This window comes from Anopheles moucheti, chromosome 3 (genome assembly GCF_943734755.1).
Source record: "Anopheles moucheti chromosome 3, idAnoMoucSN_F20_07, whole genome shotgun sequence".
NCBI lineage: Eukaryota > Metazoa > Arthropoda > Insecta > Diptera > Culicidae > Anopheles > Anopheles moucheti.
The window spans coordinates 29,897,195-29,918,987 of NC_069141.1; the positions used below are offsets into that span (position 1 = coordinate 29,897,195).

The following is a 21,793-nucleotide window of genomic DNA, read 5'->3' on the forward strand; positions in this document are numbered from 1 at the left end:
CAGTTTACCTAGGAATCCCGAGTACAACAGTGTTGTTACATACATGAACGAAGGAATCGTGTAAAGTGTTTCCACAAAAGTTTAAAAGCTGTATCAAACAGCCGGAAGTGTAGAGAAGTTTTTATTTATCGTATTTCATCGAGTGTGTTTCACATATCCACAATATGGGTTTGATTGAAACGTTCCAAAAGTCAATAAAGGTTACTAATATGGTGTTTCACATCACCTTCATGGTTCCCACAGGTCTATCAACCGGCAAAGGCTTGTTGCGCATTCGACAGCAATGGAAAGTATTCAAGCTGAAAGTGAGCCTATCGATGAAGAGGATGATGTCCCGTGAGTATTCAACGCTATCATTTCATCCATCATACAGGTATGATCAACTGTGAACAATTTGTTTGTTTTTGTTTTGTTCGCTTACAGTCCCGGAGGAATCCCTGCACGCAGTGAAAAAGGCGAACGACTATTACTTTTCATCGGTATCATCGATATTTTGCAGTCGTATAGGTTAAGGAAAAAGCTTGAGCACACGTGGAAAAGTATTATTCATGATGGTGTAAGTGTTATTGCAGGATAAGACGAGTTGGATCACAGCTTGTAATTTGTTTTTTTCTTTTGGTTTTTTTTTCAGGATACCGTGTCGGTGCATCGGCCTTCCTTCTATGCACAACGCTTTCAGGATTTCATGGCCAAAACTGTTTTTAAGAAAATTCCCTCGCGTAAGTAACACCTTCCATTATCGATCCGTACCGAAAGGCAATACGAAAACATGTGTCTATTAGGTGCTAAAAGAATTGAGATCATTGAATTGAAGAAGAGAACACTGCTGTGCTCTTTGTATGCCCAAACCAACCAACAACAACAAAAACGAAAAAACACATTTCCGAACATTCCATGCGCCTGATAATACGCTAATATGGTTATTTTGTTAACGTTGTAGCATATACAGTGTTCCGAAAAAGGAACTATAAAACATTTACTAATCCTTTCCTTACTCTTTCGAAAAGCAGCAACCAAAACTACATTCTGCATTTGACAATCTAATAGTTTCTTTTTATCTTCTGTGAATGTCCATCTAATTTTAAAACTTTAAAAACCACCTGTACCCCAGTAGAGCGGCTGCAGTATGGAATGTAACATAATTACCGACCATCATTGGTAACTCTTTAATCCTGCCAACGTTCTTCAGCAGAAAATGAAATCATTAGCTGAATTAGCCTGTACAATGCTAACGCTCTTTTTTCCTGGTTCAATGTTAATTGTGTTTTTTGCGTGTCTACGTTTCTTGTATTCGAACTATCATTCATTTAATATTTAGATATGTAAAACAGTCTGTCGTTAATTTATATCGTACCATCTGGAAAGGTAGAGAAAATGTGCCGTTATTTATTCTCTGTTGAAGGGTTTAGGTTGTGGTTTGCAGGTATTTTTATATGTTGCCATCCTCTGTACTGTGGAACGGTTACTAACGAAACTAAACACAGAATCGCACACCTATACGCATATATACACACACACACCCAACACTCCGGTACAGAAATAACAGAGGAAACAAGCATTATTTTATCGTTATTGCCTACGTTATTAATGCGATGAGGTATATCAAATCTCTGATCTATATTTCTCTTCTTGCTTCTTGTTCTCTTATCTCTCTTTCTCTCTTTTCTTACATATTGTGTAATGCAAAACATGAAATTTCACACAACGTAAAAATTGTTTCAACAAATTACCAAAATCCGAAAATACTGACACACTACGTTATTGGTATCTGTAAAAATCAACTGCCTACGTCGTGTAACAAACACCAAACCAACCGCAAATTTCTGAAACTGATCACGTCTTGTGTTAAATGAATCTTCAAACAAAAAATCACAAACAATAATATCTTGCCAACAAATCAACCTTCAATACAATTAACGCAAAATATAAACACACCAGTGGATCTGCCCGAGATCAAGGGCAATCATAGAAAATTTCGCACGTTGGTCACCAGCTACATAGGTAATCTAACATCATTCTCCTGTTGTTTGTTACGTGTTTAATATTTGTTTTTATATTGATCTTTCCGCTATTCCTGTAACCGAGTTTCTTTCGACCGCTATGCTCTTTTGCTTCCATAGTTGAAGGACTACTGTCAACTCTACTGACTATATTTTCTCGTTTTTCTTTGACTTTGCAATGTTGTTGTGTTTGCTCTACCTGATCTGTAACGCTTTTCTTGTTTCTTTCTTGCTCTTATTTTCATTTCCTTGGGAATGTTACTTCTAATATACCCTTTCTTTAATATAGTAAATGTTTTCTGGTAGTATTCTAACCAACAGGAATGAATGCGAATGGGAATGTGAAAGTACACGTTTCGTTATACTTATTAAATGTCTACAGTATTTCTTTACTTCGCTGTTTGCAAATTTGATGTTTTTGTGTGTGTTTCTGATGGATGCTTTTTGTATTGTTTCTCTCATTTTTTGTGTCTAGTCATTCGAGTGTGTTATTATAAATCTATTTTAAATTATACAATAGTACATTCATTATTTTGTATGAATGAACTTTAGTGATAGTATCATTTGTGGCTGTCTTTCTAGCTAAACTGGATATTTTTGCTGTATTTTTTTGTTGAAGCACTGACTAAACCAATCTTTGCTATACTACCTGGCTGTGGCATTACGTAATGATTTAGTATGCTTGCTAATTTAGGCCATTTTCAACAAGACTTCTTCAAGATAACAAACCGGCCACTTTTATTTGCAATTATCGTTTGGCTCCCAATTCATATGGATCAATTCCTATCGCTTAATGCGTTTCATTAATAAAGCAAGCCTCAAAAATAATCATTAGATTCAGCTCTTTGCTAAAAACCGTTTTCCAATTCTTTTGTTGCCCTCGCAAATCCATTCATTTTTCTTGTTTTTGTTTATTTTTCCTTTTTACGTTGGCAGTTCTTCGTTGAGTAGCAGCGATTTATTTATCTTGCGTTGCAATCATATAGAAGATGCAAAGTACCATCTATAAATGAATTTTAATATCCTTTTTGCTGTAGTTTGTGAACACCATATGAAAATTACACATTCTTCTTACCCGAATCATTTCTAGATATGTACAGCTCTCATGTTTTGATTACCTATTGTTTTGTACCATGAACTATATCCTCCCCCTAGTGATCTTTCTTACATTATCAACAATTATAGTTTCCTTTGCAATAAAGATTGTTTGAAATGATTTTGACAATAGCTCAGGAGTGAATTTGTTTGTGTTGCTTTGGGATTATATAACTGCTGCTAAACTTACTTTAGTGCTACCGTTACTTAACTCAGTCTCAACCATTTTTACCACTGCCAGCAGAAGAGACGAAGAAGCGTGGCTCCTAATCTAAGCATATTGTATCGATGATTAACAATTATTTGATCATATTGTTTTTTTTCTCTTTTTCTTTCTACTTTTTTTTCTTTTTGGTTTTTTACCTCCAATCTCAAACGAATCCGTGTGTTCTTCTCAACCTCAACCACCACTACAACCACCTTCGATCCAATACGTGGTCGTGGCAACTACCAACCACCTTTCGACCACCATCACCACTACCCTACGCCATCTTCTACTACTTCTCCATCCAAAATCGATTCAACGTTCGGCTCTGTTGCGCTTTTTAATCGATTGTATTATTGGACTCATTAAAAAATCGATTAAAAAATTAAAACAAATTACATTCTTAAAATTATACTATGGAAAAAAAAATTCAACCCTTCCATATGTAAAGCGCTAAAACATTCACCATCCAAGAGAAAAAGTTTATCGAAAGCCGCACAGAGAGCAAAAAATGAAGAAACAGATAGTCAACGTAAGTGTTTACCTTTGTTTGAATTTACTTTTAAGTTCGATAACGTTTTAGAAGGTTATGACGATTATTCTGGCTTATCCGTTTTCCTCCCTTTTAATTTATGTCATATTTTATTTTAATTTATAATATATTTTTTAAGTTGTGATTTTGTTTTCCAATTTATTGCATTTGATTTCAACTTTACCACCTATCCTATTTAGTTTTGTAGCAATCGTTCATTAGTATTCGTCCATGTTGTCGATACATCGTTATTTGTCGTCCAGTTTGTTGTAAACTCCGCGTGTTTCCTTCTTGTGTATTTCATTTATGAAAAGATTAAGAAACCTAATCGTGTACTGTGTTTTTTTACTGATTCGTGTTATGAACAATGTGTTCGACACCGTTTTCCCTGTGTATGTCTGCCCTGTGTTTTCCCGAGACCTGTGCTAGTCTCTGACCTATGACCAAAATGTTGGTGGTCAAAATAGAATGTCAACGTAATAATTCTGTTACCTAAAGATTCACTGCTGCTCCTAAAGCTATTTAAGAGCCAAACTCGGAAATCGGTATTACGACACATGATTGGTTTCGCAACAGCTCAAATTTAATGAAAGCATTTATTTTTTGAGAGCCTAATTTATTATTTTAAATAAAACTTTAAAGATTTTTAGTATTGCAATGAATCTTGGGATTAAAGAAATATACTATGTTGAATGTCTCTTCAGACATGTAAACCACTGTATCACCCCTCATTCATAGCTACTTTTTTGGCCATTATCTTTTCCCTCATCAAAACGCATCACCTTTCATTGCTGATTAAACCGAAGCATTTACTAATATCCCTTCCGTTAAGTACAAAAAAATGCATAAGCCTTCTAGCGCCTGCGTCCCTGTCGCATAGTGAAAGCGATTAAGCAGTTTGGTTTATTTGTTTGATGGTTTAAAATTTAAAGCATGACCGAAATGCAGAAATTTGCTAACTTAAATACGCTACTCGTTTCACCGTGTATTACATTATGCGCCACCTATCGTTCTATTTCCCGTGAACAATATCTTCGTACAAACCTATCTTTTCACTTTCGAATCTCTGTCCCGAATCTATATTCCCGTATGTTCTTCTCTTACTCTTGGACATTTCTCCGTCCCGGTAATGTTAAATGTTCTGTCCGTCTCTTTACCTACTCTCACACACTCATTTCTCAGTGTATCGATATGTCACGGTTTACTCTGTCTACTATCATGTCCGTGTACTCTGTACTATCCTCTTGTGTTTCCTTTCTCTTCTAATGTTACTGTCATCTTTATTTTTTAATCTTAAATTCTCACTATATTCGGTACACTTTCTTCGGGCGTTTCGCGAGGAGCGTTCTTCCAAAATAAGTACTGCACTGGAAAAGTAGTGCCAAAGTCCCTTGTAGTGCACCTTTAGCAAAGCGTTTTGTTTATTGTAGATAATTAATTGTGCTATTTGTTTGCTCTTCTCCTGTGGACACCACGACTACTGTGCAGCCGTAGCCGGCAGCTCCCATCAGCATCATCACCAAAATCAGCAGTTCAACCCCACACAAACGCATTTCAATCAACAGACTACGGGGACTCCCAAATCAGGTAACTTACATGTACTGATTGTTTTTATTGATTCTCGCTGCTCAACTAAACTGCTTCTAGAAAGTGGAGCTGCAAGTCGTTGATAAAAATAATTATAATAATACGATTTATTCGTCGCCTGATGTTAGTAACCAATTAATTATTTAAAGTAATGTACAATATATAATGTTACTACTGTTTTGCCATTACAAACCTAATCGCTGTGCTAATATAACACTATTTTCTCTGTTTGTCTGCTTTCCCTCTTTCTGCGGCTTGGATTAAAATTACTAATCTTTTTAACGATCGATTTAAATGTGTTATGTTTCGGGCTGTGCCATGATCTCGCTGACATTTGCGCAGATGTAGATACTTCCTCGAGTGTGCATACCGCGGCAACTATTACGACCACGTCCAGCAGCAGTGCCGGTGCGGGCGGAGTTGGCGGTAATGGTAAAACGGTTGGCGGTGGTGGTCTTGCTACCGGCTCGAACAGAGCCCCCGGTGGTGGGAGTGCGTCCATCACACCGACCAATATGCCACCGCTCAAAAAGAAAACGACCGTTGTAAAGCAAAGTGTTCCGCCACCGGTTCCACCACGCGGTTCGCCCAAATTCAACAAGGCGAGCGGTGCAGGGTCGGGCCGGCCCGGTGGTACATCCGGTTCGCTACCCAGTCAGTCCAGTGGCCACCGGGGACGGTCTAGTGCAGGTGTGTGCCGGAAGAGTGTGTTGTGTGTGAATGTTGCTCATTTTGTCTTCAGTTCTTTTCCGTTGTCGTTTTGTTGCGTGTGCCATTATGTCGTAGATTGTTGGTATGAACTTCTCTCTGGTTGTACTAAAGTATTTCGTTATTTTGATTATTTTTTTGTTGTTATATACCTCTGCAATCATTTGTTTTTCTTTGTTGGAAAGTACTCATAAATGTTGTTACGAATTTTTTAATTTAATTTTTAACAATTTCCACCTACACTCGCATGTAGATCAATTTACCGATCTTCTTGACTGTTGACAATCCACTTTTTTCCTTTCATCGTAAGTTTCGATTCAGTACGTGAATCTCAATGATTTCGCAACGACGAGTTTTAAGATGTTTTATTTTCTATTTCTATCCTTTACTTGTTTATGTTGATGAATTTCTTTATCGTTCAAAGCATTGTAACCATTAATTCGTTAAAGATAGTGCATTTGTTTTCCTTGGCCTCTTTTGAATTGGTTTATGTAGCAAAGTACGAGAAAAAGAGCTTCCGTAAAAAGCAGTTAACGTATCTCACTAGAAGGAGGCGAACGAGAAGCAACATGAAATATAAAAACCTTAAATTAGTTAATTCTTCCAAATCATTTGTAATAATTTCCCTCTTCTACGCCATTTGAGTTTTATTATTCGGGTATTTTATTCGGATTTGTGGTAAAATTGATCGGTTCTCGTTGGTCTCCATCTAAATCGTGAGCATATGTGCTCGTTAGTGATATTACACCGAGCTTCTGACAAACAATCGAACACAATCCGTGCAGGTAAGAGACAGCGCTCGTCTCCACGAGGTGGTGGTGGCAATCGAGGCCCAATCTCAGGAGCATCTGAGCGGAATAAAGATACCAAGGATGGTTCAACTCAGCCCCGTTCGGTACGTTCGACGGCACTCGATCCACTGCAGGAGCAAGAAGCAGGAGAGTTACAGCTACTACCATCGCCTAACAAAGTGCTCAGTTGGCTGAGCAGCAATGATTTCCGCGTGTCGGAAAACGGGGACATTCTGTCGGATGAACTTGCAAGTGAAGTACAAACATCGGACAATACGCAGCATATGGACGATCAGGAAGTTTCTGTCCCACCGTTAATCCCCAAGGTTATTGCTGTTAAGCGAAAGCAACCGGTGACCAGTGCTAATGTGAAGGACGCGACGAAAGCGTTCGAACGGTTGTCGATTCGAAGCGGTTCCTCGGTGCAACAAATGATACGAAACTTTGAACGAACAGCGGCAACAACAGTTGTTAGGTCGGAATCTATGTACTGCAGAGTTCCAAGCCACTGCGCATCCAAAGAACCTGTAGTTGGCTTTCCGTTGGTGCATCGTACCACTAGAACACTACCATTAACAATACCAATCATCAAAGAGACGCTTCTGGAAGATGAAAATAACAACAATCGATTCGCTACAGCACAAGATCAACACTGCTCAACATTTGTATCCATGGCCGAACGATTGGAGCAGGACAACGATCTTACCCCACACGAAAATGATCAGTTAGTGTTAGCGAACTTAAAAAATGTAGTGAAAGCACGGCGAGAAATGTTTAATACCTCACCCGGTTCAACGTTGGAAAGGAAACCACGAACGATCATGCGAACGATTCAACCAAATGGTGACATTATGCACAGAAACGAACCCGTTGCTAAACATAAAACACAAAAGCTACATGAATCCGGTACATCAAAAGCAAACCTGACACGTTCGATTACGCAAGGAAAACGTCATCCTGCAACATCGCGCATAGATCAGGACGAAATTCAAAGAAAGATTCAAGAAATTGAGGCAGAAATACGTCAAAATGAGGAACGCCTAAACCGAATACCGTCTATTCGATACATCCACCAGGAGGACGTAAACGTAGCAAGCAAACCAATACTAACGAGTGAACGTACAGTTGGTCCTTGCCGCAATGATAGCTTCCTTTCACGCTTAAAACCCAAAACGCACCACAAAACTTTCGCAAACGGGTTGGTCGATGGTATCGCAGATTACGACATGGAAGCTACGGCTAACAATCACGTTCGGTTTCTGCGACAGGAGGAAAAAGTTTCCATCATTCGTCAGATCGGATTACCATTGGACGAAAACCACAACCTGGAAAGCTATCTAGAGCAGTTCAGTCTGGAAGGAGAGTTCGTTTAAAATCGACGACCCTCGGTGGTCCACTATATCCGTTCCTGCCCAAGTTCCCACTTCTGTTCTGTAGATTCGCTTGATCGTTTTCAACTGTCACTTCAAACATGCTCCAATTTCCCTTCTTTCGCTCGCTCTCTGTCTCTCTCTCTCTCTCTGTCTTTATCTTCTCTCTTGAACTCCAAGCTTTTCCGAACGTATGTTGCTTATGAGCTTGGTTGTGTAATTTTAGTTTCGGTTCGCTGGTGTTTTTTTTGGATTAGGTTAATTTTATTTCCCAAATATAAGGCCGATAAACTGCCGAGATTCTTTCGTCGACATGTTCCGCTTGAGCTATTGGTTGTTTTCGTATGTTTTGTTCTCCTTCTTGTAGTATCTTAGTAATTTTGTTTCGTATACTATGTTTTGTATTTTCATTTTTTCGGGCTCCATATATCATTTTTTTAAATTAAACTTAATCTTGGAGTAAATTATTTATTGGGTGCAATAGTTGTAAGCTATTAAATCATTTTGAATGAATATTATTCACCCCTTTTACATCTTTTGATATTCCATAACTAAATTCGTGGCGTTTTTTTCAGAGGATGTATTAGGGTTCTTAATTTTAACATCGATATATTGAAGTAAATAAAGTGATAATTCCGATTGGGTTGAAAAATAAACGTGTTGCATGTGACTCTTTGCCTCCACAATTAAATGCCACGAAGGCAGTTAAAGTCCCAATAATGGATTTGTACATATTTTTTGATGAAGTCGTTGGAAGACGGCAGGATAAGAACGAGCCTCACTGCTACTTCAGTTTTAATTTTTCCGTTCGTAGCTTTTAAGTACATTTCATTTTCTTGTTTAGTTAAACTAACGTGGCGAACCAATTTAAGCTTTCGATGACTATTTAAAGCAAATTGAAATCGAAAAACAAACGAAAAAAAAACAATACCAAACTTAGACGCTTCGTATCTCGTATCTGGCTAGGCACATCTCCTTCCTGTTCTTCCACTCCTCCTCCCGCTTTTGACGACATCTCCGAGCACGGTAGCAGTAGCCATCGACACTCGTCGGATGATAAAACGGGCAGCAGCAGCGGAATTGGAAGTGCCGGCGCCAGTGGCATCGGAGGCAACGGTCACGGCAACGGTGGCCACGGGGGCGACGGTATCGGCGGCGGTGGCGGCTCCGTCGATAGGCGGAGCACTTCCTGTCGCAGTGATAACTACAAAGAAGACTCAATAAGGTATGTCCCCATCGTATGGCTCTTTAAGCAAAGGGTGTGGGAATGTCCGTTTGTTCTCTCCCTCCTCTTCCGGTTTCCTTCTTCTGGTGTGTGTTTGTGTTTTATGATGGACGTCTCCTTCTTCCGACGATAATGTGTGCTTTCTTTCCAACGTTTCCCTTTTGTTATCTTGCCGTATGGAGTGTCTCTCCTTCCCGTCTTAGCCCGATGCACTCTCAAAATTCTCGCAATCCTTTCGTAACTGTGTGCATTCGTGTTATGGGTTTTCTTCATTTTCTATTATGCCGTCGGAGTAATGTTTAGGCTTTAAGGAGTACGAATTGTTTAATTGCAGTGTCTTTTGACAGACGTTAAACCATTTGAAATGTAAACCAAAAAATGAATCGTATAGCATGGCATGGATTTTTCGGTTCTATCTAGTAAAGTAAGGGGAAAAAGTATTCCTACTCACTTCCCAACATTGTTTTATTTGCATGAGAATATTGTATTCGCAAGGCATGTACTTTTATTCGTTATCGTTTTATCTACCTAAATTTATGTTTACTGTTACTAATCAATTGAAACTAACCCTTTTCGCTACATGTCATGCCTTTGTTTTTATTTGTCTCTTCATATCTGACCTGTGCATTCGTGTGTAGAATCACAAAAACCAAAATTACTTTGAGATGAATTATATGTCGATTTATTTGCGGTCGCGCCTCATCTTTCTGCTCGCCCGCACATCCGTACGTCCTGGTGCTCTGGTTTAAAATCATTCCTTTTTCTCTGGTTTTATTAAAAAAATGAGTTTGATAATGGAAATTAATTTATTTCTTATTTATTCTTTCTTTGTTTTCTCTCTTTCTATATTCGTCTCGGTTCTCGTCTATGTTTTGCCTGCATTACTTCATCATTCCGAATGCTGCTTCTACTTCTCGTGCCTGCAACAATGTACTCCTGAAATCACCAAAAACCGAAAAATGTTTGCATCTGTGCACGCTCATTAAATATTCCCATGGACTATTGTGGAATGTGTTTGCTGCAACAAACCGGAACCAATGATGATGATGATGATGATGATGATGTGCACCACACCATCACATGCGCTCACCATTGAACTTCACATCTAATATGTTCATACCAAAAAATCATCCCATGCACATTTCATTTGAATGCGCTACTAAAACACTCGCCTTAAACCTGCACAACGGGATGATGTATCCGTCAATGTACACAAACAACGTGCGACAAACAGTATATCAGAAATAAGATTAGAAAGTCATTTAGCAGTCGAATCATCATCCAATAGCAATTACGGCTCGCGGGGGGCCCTGGCGTCGGTCGAAGGGTCGACGCCAACGTGGACTGAAGGAACGCCCAGCTTTACGGATTCGAGCTCGAGCGGTGATATTGGAAGTGAGTGTTTGAGCTGTTTCACTAAGCGGCTGACCCTTAACTTTTGTCTGTCAGACAACAATAACGACCATTTTATCGTTGCTTTTAGCATTCTCAGGCCATTCCTCTCCGATGTCGGATCGGGATCGCCACAAGCCCACGGTCGAGAAGGCGCTTAATTCGCTCACATCGGAAATGGTAAGCTTTTCGAACAAGTTCCACCAGCTTCATCATCACCACCATCATCACCAACACCAGTACCAGTACCACTCCTCCTCCACCTCATCGGTATCGTCCGCTTCGGGGCATAACCAACGGAAGCAACAGCAGCAGCAGCATCAGCTTCACAAGCAAGTGATCTATGTAAAGAACAGCAGTTGTTCAAGCATAGACCAGTCGGTTCACCTTCTCGGTGGGGGTGGCGGCGTTGGCAGTGGTGGTGTTGGTGGTTTGATCGGTAGTACTACCGTTTTGGGAGTGGGTGGTGGCATTAGCAGTGGCCGCAGCAGCCCGCTGATGATGGTCCGTCGCATTACGTCGACCAAGATTAGTGAAAGTACAACGTCGCTTAATTCTTCCGGTGCGGCAGAAACTGATACCAAGCCACGAGATGTCGGCCCGGCAGGTCGTTTGGGGCCTGCTTCTGCTACCTCCCTCCAATCGTCGATCAGTGCTGATCACAACCACCATCACCATCATCAAACCCAGCTGCGCCAAAACGATGACAGCGCTGAAGGAGACACGAATGGGATGAGCATGTCTTCCACCTCGGGACATGGTAGCGAAGGCAGCAGCAATGGTTCGCTCACTGAAACCGATCGCAATGCACTGCGCCAAACACGTGAAGAATGATTTTTGCCTGCTTCAGCACATAAACATGCACACAAAAGCACTTGCAATTGTGGGTACTGTTTTCATTTCCTTCGGGGAAAATATGATGGTTTTTGTGGATATTTTGTTGCATCATTTTCACTAGGTCTCTTTGGGTAGAGGTTCTAGTGTACATAATAAGCTCTAGGAAAAGACAAACATTCATTACCCTTATACAACGTGATGCGAAGAGAGCGCAAAAGGAATTTTCCGTTAATATTGAATCCTCTCGGCGTCTCGTCGTTTGTTGGCGATGTAGATTTGCTGTGTAGATAGTTATTGACAATGTGATTTAGTTTATGTATTTATTATTTATATTCAACGCCAAACCGAACACACAGGACACGAAACAAACTGTACGAAAGGTTGGGTAACAGAAGAAAGAGAAAAAAGATTAACGATAGTTAGGAAGGTATGCAAAAACAAAGATGAACAATATTTTTCACTAAATTACACTTAAACCACCCATTCATCCCCCATCGAATCTTTTATTTGGTAAAAAGGGATGGCAGTGAAAATTTTACTAAGACGGTGATGGATTAAACTTGTGGATGTGTGAAAGAAGTGAGAATGGGTTAGACAAAAAAGCCAATCAAAGATTTCTCTTATCCAAACGATTTTTTCATTCAAACATCACGTATCACACATAAGTGTGGTCCATTTAATGCATTTGGAACATAATGGTTTGAATATTGCAATTAATAAGGAAACGTATTTTGCGCTAATTCATCCAGAAACATTTGTTTCTTGCAAATTGGCGGATTAGTTTCGCTGAATTTCAAAACAAAAAAAAAGTCTCTCCAGACACAATTTGTATAGGTTGAAACATCCATGCTAGTTTGCGTTTGGGCAATTATACCGATCTGCCGTGCTTAAAGGTCTGGTTAATGACAGTAATAATTACCAAGTTGTGGTAATGAAATGAACACATAAATGCCAAGAGAATAAGTATGGTCAACCTAGCAATACTTGGAAAGCGATGGAAGCTATAGAATTTTCCACCCAGCATTCTAAATTAGTTAGTATCTACTTAGTATAAGTAAGTTAGCGCAATTGTGTTTATACGATTCGTATAAAAGATTAGTGTCTTATCGAAACCGAAACTATCGTCACTGTATAAGTATTGGGAAATTTAGAGGGAACAAAAGATAAGGTTAGAGCCCAAGTTATGGGAGTTACACGGTTCTTTTCTTTTCTGTTTTTCTTTTGTCGATGAAGATTTTTATTTATTATCCTTATCGTAGTAGACTTACTAAGCTAGCTCAGCCACGAACACTTTAAAATCTATTATATATATTTTTTGTTAACTACACAGACATATTATGCATTATTATTTAAATAAATAAGACAGATATTGGAAAGTAAAACTAAAACACACTGTGATTATCGAACCAGGGCGGATATTGAAGAAAGAGAATTTGCTGCCTCTTTTGTGTCCTTGGGACAGCCTTGTTTTTTTAGTTTCAAGTATGTAAGTTTTTATTCTCTGTTTTGTTCTTTTTTTAGTTTTCTTTTAATATCTTTAAACAAACTGTAATGATACGCCACATAACAACTAATGTACACCTGTTTCCCTTCAAAGATCGTGTGATCGTGTGTTTAGAACCATAGCCAAAAAAAATTGTCATCACTCCTACTCCGATCCTCCTGCACCGCTGATATATTTCAGGTTTTCAAACGACATTCGTGGTGTTTTTCTGTAAAAGTGACTAATTATAAATTATAATAACCTTACATTTGAGCAAGTCTTTTTTCTCACAAATTGAGTAGTAAAATGTACAGCAAAAACAAAACGCCACGAATTTAGTTGTCATACTATTAACTGACTGCAAGCAATTGCTTCCACCCGGTAGTTGTAACTTCATTGTAAATGATTCATCTCTTTTTTTCAATCTTCTCTCTTTTCGCGCTATCATCCATTCGTCTCTGCGTGTTCAACCACCACCACACAATCTAATCTTACTTGTGCGCGGACACCTTTACGGTCGCCTTATTCATCTGTGCTTATTGGGATATGGACGCTACTAACAAATGCCAAACGCTAAACTCTGCATTGCGCCATTTCGCTTGCTAGGAAAATTTACGATATCAAGTAGATTACGATTACAACTAAGCAGGGAACATCGCAGTGAACCGTTGCGGAGGATGATGTGACGGAGATGGGACTCTTCGTCAGAGTTCGGTGATCAGAGATCAGTGAAACGTGTATCACGTGTAGCGAAACGACGACACAAACAGGCGGCACGATCTGTGAATCGGGTACGGAAAAGCTATATCCAGCAACGGAAGGACTGTAAATATGTATCAAAAATCGCATCACATCAATCAGTTATTGAATCGTTCAGAAGGCTGACATATTGAACGTAACATTAGTCTTCTCGCGGAGTACACTTAGGAGGCAAGCTAGAAGCGACAGCGTGCCACAAGCAAATAACAGGAAGGAAGGAAATCAAAAACTTAAAAGGATAATTAGACTAGTTATATAAGCGTTATTATCACATTAGGAGTTTCGATCACCTTCTCAAAACTTCATTTAACAAGATCGGTTCGAAACAGGAAGCAAAGTAAAGATTTTTATTTTTGTTTTGCATAACCTTATCCCCTTTCAAGTTGGTCGGATTTTCGGTCTGATTCGTCTTAGGAGAAAAACAAACCTTCACCTCTCGATCCTAACGTTCTGTCGAACTGTTTATCTCTAGTGCTTCCATTTGCTTTAGCTCGATCATAACGTTCCATCCTCTATCATCCCGATCATGTCAAGTGCCGAAGAAATGGCTAATTGGGAATATATCAAAACCTTTCCGCTATCGTCACTAATACAACCCCATGCTATCGATTGTTATAACGTGCAGCATGATGAATGTTCTATCGTTACATTTCTCGTTTCGCGTTCTCCAAGCCTTACTCAATCCAACGAAATAATCAAGCGTTTGCAAAACTTCAAACCTTTAGACAGGATTGGTTAGTTATAGAAAGGAAAAGAAAGAAGGGAAGCGTGATTAAACAACAAGGGTTATAAGAGAATATTGGAATGTGTAAAACTTGCGTCACTTTGCAAAAGAACATTATCTTACCAGGCCTATTTATCAACCATCAAGCTGTAGCACTAACAGTTGACAAGAACAAAAAGAGTTTACAAACAAAAACATGATCATACTATGTGGTTTGCAATATTTATACTATTTACAATACTTTGTTTTCCGATTGGCACAGCAGAAATGTTTTTTTCTTTTGCCAGCACTTTCACACAGAGTAGAGTATTGTGAAACAATTACGCCAATGGGCAGGGTTCGAGATGTTAGTCAAAATGTCGAAAAACAATAACTATCTATAGATATATAAATTAAAGTAAGGTAATGTATAATGCCGAGATAGGAACTATGTTGAAGCAACTGGACAACAAGAAGAGTTAAAGTAAAACCAAACATTTACCATGTAACCACATCCTTTTCTGCACACATACACATCTAACGGCACACCCAATAATACGAGAGGTGTACATACGGTATATACGCATATATCATCTGTTGTAAAGTTATCATTAAATGAAAAAAAAATCAACTCCCAAAACAGTAGAAAGTCGCTAGTTCATTACCATTTGAATAATATATGAATGTTATCCAAACAGTTACAACCAAACACAATAACGAAAACCCCCGTGAGTGGAGGTAAATAAAAGCGTGGAGCGTCAGTGATCAGATAATATAAAGCAAACAACCAACATGTTAAAGACGAAAGAGGTTAATACAAACGTTCACTTTATCGTTTCGCTGTTCAACTTAGTAGTGTAACGGTAACGAGCAGGAGTGAGATTTCATGAGCAATTCATTCTTTAAGTGATGTGTGTAGTGCTTTTAGTTTAGTTCGTTGGTAGATACGTTGCGGTAAACGAGTGTGCAATGCGGGAAATGAACGCTTTTGTTTTTAGTTTATGTTTTGAACATAAATTCCACAACTGTAGATGGAACTCATCCGTATAATCAAAACCAATATCAATACATATGGGACGAGAGTCGTGCGTTAAAGTTCATGTATCGGATTAAAATCACCATTATAAAATGATACTCTCCTTCTGCACGTGTATGCGGAGTGCCGCAACTGTGGCGTATAGACTATAATGTATTAAATCGTATATTAAAGGAAGGAAAGCAAAACAGCTATAGATAGATAGTAAAACGAAGGCAAACGAATAAAACGAATTAACCACAATACGATTCGCATTCGAGCAGGTAAAGCGTGTCCCGCCTGCGTGAAGTTCTGGCCGTGCACCAGTTAAAACGCGTTAAGTGAAATACTGAAACACTGCGTTCAGAATTATCGTCTTACAATACAATAATAACCGTAGCATATGGATCCATTGAATGAGGCTGCAGATTGAATGGTGCGTTTCGCCCCCCAAAACGATGCGAAACGTAAGGCCGAATGAGCACAGAACGAGCATACAAAACCGCAAATAACCTGATCAACGGATGGAACGTCTTTACCAATGTGTCGTAGGCAATAATAAATCAACGGAATGCAATAATCAAAGTAAGGGTTTGTCAGCCAGACTAGCAGCAAAAACAAGCAAGGAATGCCAATATTATCAACCCTCCGAATGAGCCGCGGCAAGACGCAACAGCAATGAAACCTCTCTGTACACACTACCCTCTGTATCCGGACTAATTGAAAAAGGCTCAATCTCATTACAAGACTCACACTCGACACTACTACTAAGTGTTACATTATGTAAAACCATTCACTGTCATTCTTTCCACCCGCCCACTTTCATTTTACACAGTCACAACAGCTAGTGGACGCTGTGCAACTTGTTGGCATGTATTAGGCGTGTTTAGGAGGTGACGCATAATAAGGGCTATTGATGCAAAATCAAAGACAAATTCATCCGAGAGGAGCACGGAACATGTACTAAAACTCATAGATGCGAAGGCAGTAAATTCAATATATATATATACAACTACAGACGAACTGAATGCAACAATCGGACAAACGGAACAAAGAGAAGGAAAGAGTACTGACATGCATATAATAAAGAAAACAAAAAAACAAGCGAAATTCAAAACCATTACAACGGAGCTTGTACATGTATAACATAAGGGAGCATAATTGGGTGTAGTTTATATATTTATTATTGGGTTTTATTGTAGTTACATTTGCTATTACAGTATTTTGGCCTTGGTTTTTCGTTTCTTTCCATTATGCTTGTTTACACGCAGCAACCACTTCATTCATATGGGTCTGATGAGTTGATTCGTGACTAAATTCAAACGGTAGATCGAGTAACACTGCAATCGCCGAAAAAAGCACCACGAATGAATGCACAGACTTCGTACATTGTATCTACTAATGTCACTAATAACGTACTTCATCGCGTATTTATGTCATCGTTTTAACATTTTATATTCTCTTTTTCTATTGTTTCTCATTACAGACATACCTTTAGTAGTAGAAAGGATGCATGTGCCATTTTCCCGGTTATAGTATAAATTCCTTTATTGCACTCGACAGTCAATCGTTCATTTATTTATTTCGCTTACCATCCCTCCTGAAAAGGGATTTCACAAAACATGGAGGGTTAAATAAAAACGGCGATTTAATTATTTTTTAACTTTTACTGAACAATCGTTTCTTGACTGAAATCAAACAATGGTTTCACATCAAAGGAATTTATTTTAAACAATGATTTATTTTTATTTGCTCCACAAATTCAATCGCTAATGATGACAATTACTGTTGCGTACATAACGCAACATTACTGGCCGTGCAACAGCCGCAAGCGCCTTGTTATGCAAAATCTAAGCAATGTAAGTCACCAAAAAAGAGTGTACAATATTCCGAGAGTTAAATTTTGTTTCTTCCCTCCAGCAAAAACAAAATACACAGTGGCAAATGACTATATGCATTCATGTAAAAAAGACACCACAAAAGGGCTGGGTGTTTAAAACGAAAGTTTTAGCCCGAGTGCCTTGTACATGAACGTAAGGATGTCGGTCGCTTCTTCGATCTTCTTGGCTGTCGGTTTGCCCATACCGTGGCCGGCTTTGCTGTAGACGCGCAGTAACAATGGATTTTTTTGGTGTTCACTATCTTTAATGGCATGGTGCAGTGCGGCAACAAACTTGAGCGAATGCAGCGGACTGACGCGATCGTCATGGTCAGCCGTCAGCACCAGTGTAGCCGGATACTGGTCCTTTTCCGATGTGGGTTTGCGCACGTTGTGTAGTGGCGAGTAGCGTAGCAAATTCTCGAAATGCTCCTTCTCGTTCATGTCACCGTAATCCGACACCCAGGCACGTCCGATGGTGAATTTGTGGAAGCGCAGCATATCCATCACGCTGTAAAATCAAAATTGATATTAAATATACTGTAGTTAGTGGTTTGTTGACTTACGTCCGTAATAAATGATGGGTTTTAACTAGAATCTTAGTATCACCTATCCCATGAACAAAAGAGATTATTTGAGTAGCAGGAGCTCTCTACGAGATATCTCATTAATACTGGGAACTGTGCTTCGCAGCATAATATCTATTGGTAAATTATCAACTATCCAGCACCGAAAGTTAAAATGAAACTTTTGCAGAGGCGATTCAAAACATGAATGTTATTCTTAATATAGTTTTATAGTTTCGTGGCCTTGCCAATCACCTAACTCTTCGTGTTGATCTTGTAACGATTAAATTTGATCCTCAGTTTGAAGTTTGTCATTTGACCTTAAGCAAGGTATGACTATCCGATTACGTAATAAAATTAGTTAAATATGCACGATATTCAAACCGGCAGATATTTTTACACCATTAACAGAAGGGCATAAGCTCTGATGACAAGTAGATTAATGGTACGGTAGTACTACTTACCCTACTTGCGCAATGGCTGCTCCGAACAGATCCGGACGTTGGTTTATGCATGCCCCCACAAGCAGCCCTCCATTTGAACCACCCTGTATGGCGATCTTATCATGAGTTGTGTAACCGTGCTCCACCAGATACTGCGAGGCATGCTGGAAATCATCGAACACATTCTGCTTCTTCAACAATCGGCCAGCATTATGCCATCGTTCACCGTATTCACTGCAAGCAACAACAACAAAAAAACGATTAATGCTTAAACTCCTCGAAAAATATGAAACGACAAATAAACCATTACTTACCCGCCACCGCGAATGTTCGGGTACGCCAAAATACCATCAAAAGAATCGATAAACACCAGCCCCGTGATGCTAAAGGATGGCTGCACACAAATGTTAAACCCACCGTAACCATACAGCAGGCACGGTTTATGTTCCTTCTTTTCCTGCTTTCGCTGCACGATAAACATTGGCACCTTTTCGCCGTCCTTGCTGTGATAGAAGATCTGTTCCACTGCGTACTGGCTGTTGTCGAAGTCTTCAATCTTCACCTCGCGGAAGACGGTCGGTTTCATCGCTGAACCCTCCTCCTGCTTGCCCTCGAAATCGTAATGGTAGATAATGCCAGGCGTTAGGAACGATACAAAGTGGTAGAATATCTCCGAATATTTCTTCTTGCCACTGAACCCAGCCACAGTGCCAATCTCTAGTGGGAATTTCGACTCGAAGCTACCATCAGCGAGACTGTGCACCACCAGCATCGATTTCACATCATCAATGTACCCGAGCACGATGCGGTTCTTGTTCACGCAAGTCGCCCAATCGAGCACATTCTTCGAATGCTCCGGTACTAGCGTTGTCCAATGCTCCATCTCGGGCTGTTCAAAATCGATGTTCACGATCCGATAGTTTGGAGCGCCCTTGTTCGTCCGGAACGAAAATATGTTACCTTCGTTGGTAACGTACTGGAAAGCAAGGCAAGATATGAACGTCAGGAAACAAATACTTTGCTCTTCGAAATATACCCTAAATTCTACACTTACATCATAGTCGCTATCGAACTCGGTGACCACCTTCACGAATTCAAGCTTCGATTCTAAAGTTCCGGCCTTTTCCAAATTGCTAAAGTATAGCAGCATATCTTTGCAGCCCTTCATAATGAACAGCATCAAATATTTACCGCAATCGGATACTTCTGGCATTCTGTAAAACAAACAGTTTGTTACTTTCTGAGCTTAAACGCATAAAAAGACACATGATGCTCACAATCTCCATGATGGTTCCTCCGGAAACTCAGCAATCAACACGTCCTTATCTTGCGACTCACCGACCCGATGGTAGTACAGTTTTTGATTCTCGTTCGCAGCCGTTTCGGAACCGTCCGCCTTTCCGTCCACTACCGGATAGCGCGCATAAAAGAACCCTTTATTGTCCTTCGTCCAGGAAGCAGTAACGAACTTGGTGTGTTCGATCGTTTCCGGAAAATCTTCACCCGTCTCAACGTTACGGACCTTGAGCTTTGTCCAGTCGGAACCACTCTGGCTCAATCCGTACGCGTACAGCTTACCATCGTCGGAAAATCGTGACCCAACGAGCGCGATGGTTCCATCGGTCGAAAGTGTGTTTGGGTCTAGAAACACTTTCGGTTCACCGTCAAGCTTATCCTGCACGTACAAAACACTGCCGAAGATATGAGGGGATAGGAAAAATGTCGCCATTAAAATCAAATCATGTGTACATTAAGCTGGCAAGTGTCACTCCGCACTCACTCCTGGTTCTGCAAACCGGTGTTCATGAAGAAGAAATACTTATTGCCGTGCTTGAACGGGCACGAGTATTTCGGGTAGTTCCAGCGCTTTCGCAACTTTTCATTCAGCTTCTTCCATTCGGGGCAGGTGTCCATGAACGGTTTGGAGATTTCGTTCTGCTTCTCCACGTATGCCTGCGTTTCGGCCGCATCCGGATCCTCCAGCCAACGGTACGGATCGGCAATCGTCACACCGTGGAACTCTTCTGCCACAGTATCATCACGGCGCGCCTCCGGGTAGACGAACCGGTGGGTTTCGGACGTAGCGGCTGCTTCGGGCATAGCGAGTCGACCGTACTTCGTTCGGCGAAATACACTGGAAAATAAACCTAAAAAAAGGAACGGAAATTACAACGTCAATTCGTTTCGCTTTCGGTTACGCACAACACCAACCTAGTAACAAAATAGGGAAAAGTAGACGCCGGTTTGCAACTAACGACATGCACAAAAAATACACTCGCACGCCAACCGTACGGAGCGAGACCTAGAGACCCAGTTTTTGTGTTCTTACGTGTACACTAAATCCCGTTCACCCGGCACCCTCGCCACGTTCCCTTGCTGCTCTGAGCAACTTACCGCTCCCAGCAGCTACTTGTAACGGTGTAGAACGTGGAGTAAGAACAACTGCACAGCTACGCACTAGCAAGGAAGAGACCAATTTGTGCATACACTTTTCCGGAAGCTCAACTTTCTCACGCAGACAGAACGGAGATTCGGATAAATGGATCCTTGCACAGCCTGGTGTAGGCTTCACACACAACCAATATTCCAATATTTACTGTTGACTAGAATAAAGCGGACGGACAAACTGCAGCAACGGGGGGTGTTCTGCGTAGAACAGCTTCGCAATGCCTCTTCACTTATCACCAACAACAGGATTTTTTATTTGAAAAAGATAAAAAGGGGTACGAAAGTCTATCCGCAATTGTTTGCTGCTGTTTGCCGAAGCCGCCTGAATTTGATAAGGTTTATTAAAATGACTTTCAAGATTGGAGACCACTCAAGGTGATTACAGAATCGGCAATTTGTGGTGAAAACCTAGGTGTATTAATTTGGAAGGTGAATTTTTATCGCTTTTGCCAAGGTATATGAATACGGGAGGTGAAGTTATGCAGAGCAAATAGACATTTCTCACCATGAGAGAACAGCTGAGTGAGAACGCCTCACTCATATTTGGTTGATGCCAATGATTACCGCCTGGTCGTATCACCCAAATATGGGTGATTTGCTATTCAAAAAGCCAAGTAAGCTCGGACTGCAGCCCAATGGTAACTATTGCGATTTTTGACACGGCGCTGAACGTGTTATTTCTGCAAACTTGAAACGGTTTCTTTGAGTTATATGCATTTTTCCATATTACAGAAAGAGAGATTAATCAAAGATTA

The 21,793-nt window shown here is 40.0% G+C and overlaps 2 protein-coding genes across 8 annotated transcripts in view; one reads left to right on the forward strand and one right to left on the reverse strand.

Moving 5' to 3' along the window:
• Window positions 1-17,365, forward strand: part of LOC128305166 (phosphatidylinositol 4-phosphate 5-kinase type-1 gamma) — a 41,759-nt gene extending 24,394 nt beyond the window's left edge. Inside the window, exons 7-18 of one of the 6 annotated variants that reach the window (XR_008287449.1) lie at window positions 244-336; window positions 424-556; window positions 632-719; window positions 1,939-2,001; window positions 3,752-3,832; window positions 5,321-5,419; window positions 5,762-6,109; window positions 9,255-9,513; window positions 10,748-10,908; window positions 10,997-11,085; window positions 13,832-16,287; window positions 17,189-17,365. Coding sequence is in view for 5 of the 6 variants with exons in the window: in XM_053042487.1 (XP_052898447.1) it covers window positions 244-336; window positions 424-556; window positions 632-719; window positions 1,939-2,001; window positions 3,752-3,832; window positions 5,321-5,419; window positions 5,762-6,109; window positions 9,255-9,513; window positions 10,748-10,908; window positions 10,997-11,739 (2,068 nt within the window). In the remaining variant the exon portion in view is untranslated. Of the gene's footprint in view, window positions 1-243; window positions 337-423; window positions 557-631; window positions 720-1,938; window positions 2,002-3,751; window positions 3,833-5,320; window positions 5,420-5,761; window positions 6,110-9,254; window positions 9,514-10,747; window positions 10,909-10,996; window positions 13,120-13,831; window positions 16,987-17,188 lie in introns of those variants that run through there. The other 5 variants (XM_053042490.1, XM_053042491.1, XM_053042487.1 and 2 more) reach the window with 5 other exon arrangements.
• On the reverse strand, window positions 16,994-21,345 carry LOC128305168 (prolyl endopeptidase). 2 transcript variants are annotated; one of them, XM_053042492.1, is made up of 7 exons: window positions 20,985-21,345; window positions 20,371-20,737; window positions 19,868-20,281; window positions 19,645-19,804; window positions 18,905-19,566; window positions 18,612-18,824; window positions 16,994-18,092 (listed from the first exon to the last, which is right to left on the reverse strand). In XM_053042492.1, the coding sequence occupies exons 1-7, from the start codon at window positions 21,073-21,075 to the stop codon at window positions 17,696-17,698; spliced, it is 2,304 nt and encodes a 767-aa protein (XP_052898452.1). In that variant the 5' UTR covers window positions 21,076-21,345; the 3' UTR covers window positions 16,994-17,695. The 2 variants fall into 2 exon arrangements, with proteins under 2 accessions (XP_052898452.1, XP_052898454.1); XM_053042494.1 differs by lacking the exon at window positions 20,985-21,345 and adding an exon at window positions 20,802-20,822.
• Window positions 21,346-21,793: the final 448 nt, after the last annotated feature.

Excerpts from the sequence above, each read along its gene's own strand:
- LOC128305168 (XM_053042492.1), bottom strand. The coding sequence starts at position 21,075 with ATGCACAAATTGGTCTCTTCCTTGCTAGTGCGTAGCTGTGCAGTTGTT. Across the intron at positions 20,282-20,370 it reads ACCGGTTTGCAGAACCAGGA|TGTTTTGTACGTGCAGGATA; the intron begins GTGAGTGCGGAG and ends TATCTTCGGCAG. Across the intron at positions 19,567-19,644 it reads AGTTCGATAGCGACTATGAT|TACGTTACCAACGAAGGTAA; the intron begins GTAAGTGTAGAA and ends CTTGCTTTCCAG.